This window comes from Porites lutea, chromosome 4, assembly GCF_958299795.1.
Source record: "Porites lutea chromosome 4, jaPorLute2.1, whole genome shotgun sequence".
Taxonomy (NCBI): domain Eukaryota; kingdom Metazoa; phylum Cnidaria; class Anthozoa; order Scleractinia; family Poritidae; genus Porites; species Porites lutea.
In genome coordinates, this window is record NC_133204.1 from 6,880,765 (window position 1) to 6,891,737 (window position 10,973).

At 38.1% G+C, this 10,973-nt stretch overlaps 1 protein-coding gene across 3 annotated transcripts in view; it reads right to left on the minus strand.

Moving 5' to 3' along the window:
* The window catches only part of LOC140935518 (diacylglycerol kinase zeta-like), a 38,475-nt gene extending 29,683 nt beyond the window's left edge, over positions 1-8,792 (minus strand). For 2 of the 3 annotated variants that reach the window (XM_073385073.1, XM_073385072.1), the window contains exons 1-5: positions 8,515-8,792; positions 5,578-5,722; positions 4,031-4,114; positions 1,375-1,402; positions 157-203 (exon numbers count right to left, since the gene is read on the minus strand). In XM_073385073.1, coding sequence (XP_073241174.1) covers positions 157-203; positions 1,375-1,402; positions 4,031-4,114; positions 5,578-5,722; positions 8,515-8,633 — 423 coding nt within the window. In that variant the 5' untranslated portion in view covers positions 8,634-8,792. The remainder of the gene's footprint in view (positions 1-156; positions 204-1,374; positions 1,403-4,030; positions 4,115-5,577; positions 5,723-8,514) is intronic. The other variant, XM_073385074.1, reaches the window with a different exon arrangement.
* Positions 8,793-10,973: the final 2,181 nt, after the last annotated feature.

A 10,973-nucleotide genomic window follows, 5' to 3' on the forward strand; every position in this document is an offset into this window, starting at 1 on the left:
TCTTAGTTCTAGATCCGATGCTCTCACCACTAAGGCTACTGGAGGCTCTATAGTGAGCAGGGTCAAAATTTAATGTGATAATTACACCATCCATAGAGGACTAAGCCACCAATAAGGACTTGACATATTATTTATCAAATACAACTTTACACTTACCCTGTATAGCTGTTCTATACACTTTGTATGTACAATAATTTTACAAGCTGTAGGGTCAAAATGAAAATACACTTTCTTTATTAGCTACTGTAATACAACGTCAAGAATGAAAGAAAAGACTATAAAATTCCACTTTTTATACCACTAAATGAGAAATTTCTGCAATTTGATTGGCTTAGAGCAGTGGTTTTTCATTTGAAATACCTACATGTGAAAATTACAAAACTTTAGCTGGTAGTGGTATAAACAAATAATAGCATGATTTGTACGTGATATTTGGCATAAATACCACTTCGGATAGTTCAAAGTTGTCTCAAATTTCACTCGCCTAACGGCTCGTGAAATTACGTACAACAATTTCAAAATATCACTCTTGGTATTTATGCCAAATATCACTACAAATCATGCTATTACCTATACAAAGAGGCCCTGTTAGGGTAAAATTTCAACAAGCTACATGGCCTTGAAACAGTGACATAAGACTAGATGAAATGGCGACAAAGAAGATAAAGATGGGTTAAATACCAACAGGAACATGGCCTACTCAAAATGCCAAACAACCATAATATTTGAAATTCAGACTAAGGACATACGTACACCCACTAAAAGGACCTCTATAAATTTCAGCAACATAAGGCAGATGAAACTGAGTGGTAATAACAGTCGGTCATCAGACATTGTCTGATGAAATCCCACTTGCAGTCGGACATGACCACCAGACAGATCCATTTCTTAAGACTAACACTTTGTTGCTGAAGATTCCCATAGCAATTAACGAAATTTAAAATCAACAAAATGCATGCTCAACAACTTTTCAGGTTTGTCAAAAAATGCGGAGCAAAGCTTATTAGTTTACATGTATCTAAGGAAGCGAGGCAATTGAAGGCTTGGTCCCAGACAAAAAGATCGATCTCAAGCAGTAATTTGTTAACCACTAAATCGACCAGGCCTCCAACTGATGTTGAAGAAGATAAGAATTGTCCAGTTACTGGAAACTCAGAAGTGAAAACACCATCAAGGACATGGTTCTCTCCTCAATTTGTGAAATGAAGGATTCTTAAAATTCGGAATATGGACACATGCACCCAGACAAGGCCTCAACACTAACTTGAAAGGTGTCTGCAGTTGCATACATATGATAAAACAGGCAAGACAAAACGATAACCTGATTCTATCATTCTATCCCTCTGCAAAATTAATACTCATTCCTAGACATACCTGAACACTTCTTTCTTGGTCCTGATTTCTATAAACAAAACACTTCAATGAAGTTCTTAATCATTCTGGGAAACTGAAATAGTTTGAAAGCAGAGAATAGAAAATATATTGTGTATGTATATTAAATGCAGTGTTCTCCCTAAATTTTCACTCAGCAGGTAAGGGACCATTCATGGACGGTAAGGCAAAAAATATATACTTTTCTAAGAGGGGGGGGGGAGGGGGGTCAGTGGAGTGAGGGACATGGACCCGCCCTCACTGGGAAATTTTTTATTCCCATATTTTAAGACCTGTTTTACACAAATCTGCTGTCGTTATCTTTAGACGACCAATTAAAACGTTTGATTCCAATAATTTTACTATGTCTTTAATCTTCTCTTTCCAAAATGCATGTCCCTAAAAAGGAAAACTGCATATACAGTACTAGTACAGAACCAAAATTATGCACGCGCAAAAAGGGGCGTAAGAAGTTGCTGCGCCGCAAGAACGTGCAAGCCACCGCAAGAAGTGAAAGTGCCGTATTTTTGCGGACCCTTTGTGGTTTACCCGCAAGAACTTTGAAACGAAAGAAGTCAAAAATCTTCACCGCAAGAAGCTAGAAAATTACCGCAAGCCTCAAGAAGGCGCATGAAGTTCTTTAGAAGTGTTACCCTGAAAGAAGTTTGTAGTGTTTGTCGCCATTTTGTTACAACACCGTTTTGTAGCGTTGACACTAATTCACTCTGTGGCAGCAAAAGGTAATCATGAAAGGACACACGTAAAAAGTTGCCTGAGAAAGCGAACAGCTTTCTGTTTTCTCTGCAAAGTGAACACTTCAATCGTTCAGCTTTTCCAAAGTTAGATAAAGCGTGTGAGGGGTTTCTTTAACAAAACGATCTGTAGTTTCGAACATTTTGATTATTTGGATCATTTCATAGTACAATACCATAGTCTCGGCAAAACAAACCAAAGGCGTTGAATTTCTGTCCACAAGAAAACATGGGAATTATTATTACTTTATTGCGCTAATTTGAAAGAGCCTTTAGTGAAAATATTCCTTACTTTGCTTTAGCATGTTTTTTTTGCGAGAGCGCTTTAAGTTGACACAGTTGCACGTGCGGTCTCAAATTACACGGCTCTTTTGCAAAACATAATACGATCGTTCCTTCTTTTTTCAAGCGCTGCTTTTTTACCAAAATTGTAAACATTTCCTCGCTTAAAAGGTTACCTTTGCTCAAGATAATTTTAGGAAATTCTTGTGGTTAAATTTATAACCGCAAAAGAAGTTCTTGCGTCTTGCTGGATTCAAGCGCAAGCGCCCTGCAAAAAGCCACACGAAGTTGCCAGCTTGCGGATGCAAAAAGAAGTTCCTGCACGTGCATTATTTTTGGGCTGTACGTTTTGTACTTAGGTAGCTATACTTTTCCATACATTCATTCATTTTCTTGTGAGGATCGGATCGGATCACAACTTGCATATTTTTTTTTTAAAAAAATTATTTAATTTTGGTAAACCTTTAAGCAGTTGCAGGCGGTAAGAAGTGTTGCTTCAGGCGGTAAATTTTACCGGTTACCGCCTGATAAGGAGAACACTGTAAATGTATTACATGTATGTATTGTGCTTAAATAAATTTAAGCACAATACAGTGGAATCACAATATTTTTTCAAAGGGTCAAGGAACTGGCAAAATTTGTTCGCTACAATGAGGTTTTGTCATTAATCGAGGTTCTTTTCTGTATGTTGTACTATACCGGAGTGAAGAATATCCTAATAAGAGGTTCATTATATGTATATAATCAAGGTTCCACTGTATACCTATAAGCATCTTAACAAAGACCTTTATCCCATAGGGATAACTCTTAATTAGAGTCAGTTCACTTACAAATGCAGTCCTGAAGATACATGTACCGCTCCTGATACAATTACTACCCGTCTCTTTAGTTACAGTCAAATCCCACTTTACAGACTCCCACTTAATATGGACACCTCTTTATTACAGACAGTTTGCTATGTCCTTGGGAAACTAAAGCCCTTACATTAGAGTGGTTTTCGTTTGAGTGTCGTAAAACCAAAACCAAAGTAATTACTCTGGCCAATCACATAGGACACAGACAACACATTGAACCAATCAAAACTCGAAGTAATTACATGTGGCTGACGCAAAGCGCGGGAAAATGCATGCGAGCGCGTCACAATTGGCTTTGGTCTTACTTCTGATTGGATGAAAAGGTGGCGCGAATCTTTTAAGCCAATCGCATCGTGTAGAAAGTGCAAAACCAATTACTTTTCGACACTCAAATGAAAACCGCTCTATCTCTAAATTTAACCAGCTTAATACAAACACCTTATTAATACAGACCCACATAATTGGCCCCTTCAGTGTTGGGATTAATGGGGTTTTACAGTACATTGAAAAATCTACTGATGATTACAAATATTGCAGCTTAAATGCTAAAAGAAGCAGAAACTGAAAAAGGTGTAGCTCTTCATGTTCTCTACATGAGCCTGGTGGCCCCTGGGACCCACCTTTTGGCCTCAGGCTTTATTATTATCAGTATTATCACACAAATCACGTGCTGGGCACCCTTGATCATACAGGTTCAGAGCACTGGGCTACTTTCAATTTACCTAAGAGCACACCTTTGGGTTTGGTTAATTAAAATAAACACTCTCTCACCAGTGATTCACAATCATTTGAGTAACATGAGTTTCCAGAAGCATCTGTATCCATCCACAAGTGCTGTCCATTCATGTCACTTTCCTGAAAACAAACACAATACAGACATGTTTTGGGATTAAAGGGGTAGTCTCATGAGGTGCCCACGTTCGGGAAATCGCTGTCAAAATCGATCTTCCCGCTCTGCCGCCCTCGTTTTTAGTGAAAAAGGGGGCAGTAGGCAACACACTACTTTTACTTCCGGCAATCCCGCCAAAATGCTGCTTGTTTCAGTAAGTGTTCTTTCTCTCGCAGGTAGATTATACTCTGGATAGTTCTAAATTTTGATTGAGCAAATTTATTATGCAATTTTTGCCACTTGTTTCACACTCAGAGGTCATGATAAGCATATGAATTTTCTTGCGTGGTTTTTGTTTATAGTGGGCAGGATTTGCCTTCTGATACAAGAGCATTTTCTTTAACCTCTTTAGAAATGTAAAGCTCTTTATTGTGGCTAAATAAGGGCTTCCATTCTTAAAATTTCTCCAAAGTCCTTTGATCTAAATGACTAATCAATTTTCCTTTGTCCGTGAATGTGATGGTTTCTTGCAATGCTTTGTCACGCTGGGCCCAACTCATTAGTGTTCGATGTAGGATGTTAAATTTCACTGGTACACTGTTGTTTATGAGAATGTTTTTCAGGCCCAGGCTTAATATCCTTATTTTTCTGCCGATTCTAGGCTGAAAACATTCAAAATCTACCAAAATGAAAATGTACTAATGGGCCGCCAAATCTCTGACGCTGGGACCTTCATATCCTGCCTCCAATTTCACACCAAGCCATAACTGGAATATCTTATCTTCTAAAAAGATACGATTGTGTGTCTAAAACCAATCTTTCTTATACTGCTTGAGATCAGAAATTTTGCAACCTGAATTCTATCTTTTACGCCAGGGCCGGCTGTACCACTTGTGGCTGCCATCTTGTTTTTGCCAGATTAATCTTGAAAAATGTTACAGGGCAAAATTAAATTCAGGTTAAAATTTTTGAACCCTAGCCCTAATTATCCACGAATTAGGGCTAGAAGACAAAGGAAATGGAGAATCAACCTAGGTTCAAAAATTTTAACCTGACTTTAATTTTGACCTGTAACATATATATGTGAGCTACAAAACCATCAATACAAAACAAGAAGCTAGCCAATAAAAACAATTAATGTCAGGAAAAGGTTTATTGAATTATTTTATCTGATGTGTGCTTTTTAGTGTTAGAGTACTAACGATACATGTAACAATGACACTCAAACCTGGAAATAGAATGGCCAACTGACTGTTTAATACATTTTGACCATTGCAATATAAGTTTGATATACCTATAAATAAGAAAATGTACTCATGCCCAAATAGATTTGAAAGGTTAGTAGGTTACAAGCATTTATTTTTGGTATGCTTTGGGATAAGAGCAAGGTACACGGGCAGTTCAAGGAACTCAATAGGACCCAGATCTTACAACAGATTTGTTCCTGATCATTTGTAAATGCTTAAGTAAACAAGATTACAACACCTACCGCCCACTCACAAACATCAGAGTACTGATCAGAGGTAGATGGAAGCGATGACACTTCAGAAATTGACTCTGCCAGTGTTGCAAGGTCATGAACATCATTATTTGCTACTGCTGCATCACTTCCTCGGGGTTCACTCATTGCCTCTCTGTAGGTAAATATATTTCCTGAGTCTTTGCCTTCTAAGAGCCCAGGGATGCAGCTAAGGAAATGCTAAGCAGGTTTTCTCAAGTCAAACGTGTCAGGTTTCAGTGATGACATTTTTTACAGGGATGGGATATAAGCCCTTTGCCCTTCCCCCAACCTGGAGAGCCACCTGTCGCAATTCATCTAGCCTTTCACCCAAAACCAGCCCAGCAGCATTTCTTTAACCTACCAGGGATCAACCTCCCAACTGGTATATCTTCCAGGGTACCCAAGGCACACAAACCTCCCCACCAGCCATTTGACAAATTAAGTATCTTGTTTTCATGTTAGATTTTCTTTGACCATTTCATACTACACCATAAGAAATTTTCCTTTTTCTGAGTCAAAATCACCAAAACCCAAAATTGCAATAGGTCATTTCCAAGTAGGCCCAAGCCTCTGTTTTAAAATGAGGTCAAGTGCGAAGCCTTTGATACGGAAATGACTCTTTACTTTATGCAACTTAAAGTCATTTGTACAAGACAAGTTAAATCAGTGGGAAATCACACCAATAATAATTAAAGTTATTATGGTGAGTTTCTTTATAATAGTAACAGCAAAATGTGGTCAAACCAATCCAGACCAATAATTCAGCCCCTACAGACTACTGAATCAGTCAATTCCATCTACAGAGCTTCAGATGCAACTGAGGACCAGTGAAAGAAAGATCAGATAAGAACAAGAATCAAGATTGATGTTTGCATGAAGCATCTGTTGTACCATGTTGTGATGATGAGGGAATGGAAAATTACTTTTAAAACATCACTTTCTATATTTAATTTGGACACAAGGTTTAACAGTTTCTAAAACGTCTTCTGGTCTGTACTCCAGACTTTGAATAAACGCATGATACTGACCTTGCATAACAATGTATTATCGACTATGAAAAAACTGCAACGTCACAAAGCCAATGACCCATGACCACCCCATTTTGTTAACAGTCATATGCCCTACCTGGTGTCTTTTTTTGGCAGCAAACTTCCGCCCATATAGCGCTAAACTTGCATCAAATGCTAGGGGGATGCCTGGGGAAGGACGTGGAGGGGAAGGGGGGTGGGGTAATAAACTTTCTTGGAACTGACTAATGCAAAATCTCCCAGTTCTGGTGTGGGTGTATGGGATATAAAAGGATGTTTTTTTCCTAGTACAGGTTACCTACCACCTATCATACGTTATGCATGAGTCTTATGCCTGTAGATTTAAGGCATCGATCTCATGCATCAAGGGCAATTTCCCACCCCTGATTCACAAATCTGGATGAACTATTCTGTCAGACATGATTAATAACAAAAACTCAATCCAATTTCCCTGAAAATACTTCCAAGAAGGTGCTTAATTTTAACCGTGTGTCTCATTTGTATCTCAACCCTAGAATTGCTGCCTTTTTATTTAAAGTGTCAGAAGTGCTTAAAGGTTGTCGGAACATCTTCAGATATTTTGGGCAATGTTCCGAAGTCTTGCTTGGAAGTTGCTTAGAAACCCCAGTAATGACAAGACAAAAATCTTAAGCATTTTACTCAGAAAAATTGGCAGGTATAAAAATTCTCTTTAGAATTAGAATCAACAACTTGTTCAAACATTTTAACTTGAAAATTAGTATTAAGAGAACACTAAGTTTTGGAATACTGCCCATGAAAGCATTTTTGTAAAATTTGGTATTATTTATTTTTTCACAGGATAGCTGTATTTTTTTTTATAGAAAAGACACCACACTATGTTCCTAATTGAACGTAGAACGGTTTTATCTACTGTTGCTAATGGCTCTGAATTACTTTATGCAAATATATAAAGTCCGTGAATTTAATACAAAAACATGATTCAGAAAACTACCTTTTGATTTGCATTTAGTATTAACGTCCAACAGTAATGACCGACCTCTTTATTTTCAAAGTCGAACAACTTATTGAAATAAAATCAGCGAGACGATTGCATTGCTCGCTTTGTTTGCTAAACAAAAGTTAAACATTAAAAATATATATCATTGCTTTCTCATTCTCTCCTTCACATACAATACTAAGCTTACAGTACAAAGGCTTTTGACAAGTTGAAGGTATGAGCTTAAGTGATATCTTCGCTGATACGATGTAAAAGTCCATGCCCTTGGAACGTAATTCCATTTTTTTTAATAAGATGAATGGCGAGACAAGCTTTCGTGGGGAAGTACAAGTTAGAGGTAGAGGAAATATTCTAAGCTATTACCGAACGTCGAATGACTTGCCTAAGAGTAATAATTACCAAGTTATGAGTCAAGATTTTTTTATTTGATAAAAAACAGCTTTCTTTTAATGATTAGATCACCGTTCTACCACCAAAAATCAAGCGACTAAAAGGAAAAATAAATCACAATCGAAGATTCTAGCGGAATTTTGATTCAATGAATGTTCGCCGCAGAAGAATATAGCTAAATTCTTATTTATATCGATATAAATTCTCAAAACACAACAAAAATTTCTAACAGTTTCACACCATCAAAAGTTGCATTCACACCCCATAACCTAAAGATCCATCATTAAATATTTATTCATCCGTTAGCAAGTCGTTAATTTTAACATGAACCTTGCAAAATCAAGACCTTGAAACTAGAAGTCAAATTGGACCTAGAGTTAACACAGAACAGCACAGCATGAACGAAGAAACCAATAATATAACGAGAAACAATCAAAGCAAATTATTTCCTGTGGAATTTGAGTTCAATATTCGCGCTTTAAAATCACTGATAACTACGGTAAACGATATGAAAGTGTTAAAACGTACCTATAAGATCGAGACTTTGCCGCTCGACGATGGAGTTTGTGGTTCCTCTCGCTTCGACCGTCATCGTTTCGTGGAGAATGTTTGCTGATAAGCCCGTCTTTCTCTCCAGCAGAGGCCATTTTATATGAGCCACTTTCACCGACAACTATATATTAGCATGGCGAAATGCACAATTATTTCGTCATTCTCTGACCGAAAATTGCGGAAAAGCACAAAGTCAATAAGACGCAAACGCGAGGCACGTAAAATGTTGACAAAGTGAGACTGAACTGCATGGAAAGCGCAACCGCAATGGAGTCTGGGCTTTTTTGTGGGGGCGTAAAAAAACTGTTATGGGGTACGTAGATAAAAAATGGCCTCGGTGTGAAAAAAGCTTTATTTCCTGCAGCCTTTTATTTGCTGGATCATTGATTATTAAAATCTAGATTTAGAGAACCCTAGTCACAATAAATTTCATTATGTCTGTTTACGGCGGGACTCGGTCAATGCGTGGTTAAAATTGCAGAAGAATATTAAAAATCCATTAGTGTTTTTTTTTTTTCAGGTATATCGCACACCTGCGTTCTAACTGCTATGATATGCCTCTAAAAATGACTAACTTTAAGGGCCAAGGCTCTTGCTAACGTTCATCTCGATTTGTCATATTGGGATTTTCTTTAGTCAAAGAATCGGAATAAACCTCGAGTGGCGCATAATTACGGACGCAGCGTAAAATCATGATTTGTCCGATTCTGACGTACATTCAGATTCACCAGCTCCTGGAGTCACGCAATGATCGTATCCGAGTGGCGCATAATTACGGACGCAGCGTAAAATCATGATTTGTCCGATTCTGACGTACATTCAGATTCACCAGCTCCTGGACTCACGCAATGATCGTATCCTTTTTCTAGTGGTACGACGCAGTTGGTTGCGTTGTTAACTACGTCAAACTTAGCCTTTACACAGCCGTTGTTTTCTTCTTTTTTCTCTCTCTCTCTTTAAAAACGACGTTCACGCGAAGGAAGAGAGCGCGAAGCGCGAGAACGAGGGTGGAGTGCTAGATGATAATCCCCCGTGGTTTTTACTTTCGTACGCGTGCTCGACGATCTCTATTAAAAGAGAAAACAGAGGGTCTGTGAACAGGCTGTGTCAGGCTCAGAAATTTAACTTATTACTGAGAAAAGAACAGATGAAATTTGGGTTACAGACCACACTGTGAGATTAGTACACCTTTCCAAGTTTAACACCCATGGCGGGCAAACTGTTTGAATTTAATTTAAGGAATTTATAATATTACAAAAAACGAGTGCTGAATCACTGCAAAGCATGTGTTATTCCAGAAAATTTGCCCAATTCAGGAGCGCAGCGTCCATATACGCACATACGCCCGTGCAGCTAAAATATGGAAAAATATATTTTTTAATTCCTGAAAAAGCATTTCTTTATCATTAAATCGGGCTGACTGATAGTTTTTCGTACTAAAATGGTGTCGGTTTGTGTTAGTATTTCCTTTATTTTTTTTATTATTCCGTAACTTTGATGGCGTCACTTGCTTTTTTTTCCCGTAAACACTGTACCTTACCGACAAAGCTAGAGATGAATAAATTAGCAACTAACTACTTTCTTTTCCTGCGTATTAATTTACTAAAAATGTCTTGCGGAAAACGCTGGAAATGGCATTTCCGAGACCCTAAATATGAAGGTGCGTGCACCTTCAAAAATCTCACGCTACCTCACTGGAAAAGGCTTTTCGTCCTAGTCTAAAGTATTATATATATTCAGCCCTCAAAGTTTTCCTTTCTTTCTTGGCCAGTTTTATATCTTTAACCTTGAAAGCGGTTTTCAATTGAGCGAGGGTGAGAAATTTCTCAACTTTGTCTTTGACTGCAAGCAAGCTATCACATATGTAAGTCTTTACTTAAAGATCGGCGCGGGGCAACTAGGCTCCGTTGCAGAAATCGCGCCGAAATCCGCAGCTGTTACGTGCGAACACAAGGTTTCAGTGCAGGGGCAAAGCTATCCGGTGTGAACACAGTCTCGGTCCGAAAGAGTTTACCCTTAAAAGGGAATCTCTGTGGTCACGTGGGCTTCTGAGAGCTGAATGGAGTCCACGCTTGTTGAACTACCGAAGACAAAGGTTTTAAAATACTCCTTGGCAGTAATTAAGTTGTCCTTTAATTTCCCTAATTAGATTAGTTATAATTCTATCAGTTTGGTTAACTTAGTGCGCTTAAGGGCGCTTTCCATTTGTCAGAACTGACAGGCCAGGACATTCCCTTCATAATGAGAATTTTACTTTTAATGAAAGCTATCCAGCCAGATCAGTCAAATGCTAATATAAATAGTATGCACGAAGGAAATCGTTTTTCATCAAAACCTCTTGGAAAAAGCCTATTTCATTTTCAAAATGGGCGGTGCAGCCATGGTCCGGCCGGCCAGTTCTGACTTTTGGAAAGCGCCCTAAGTTCTAAAGAATT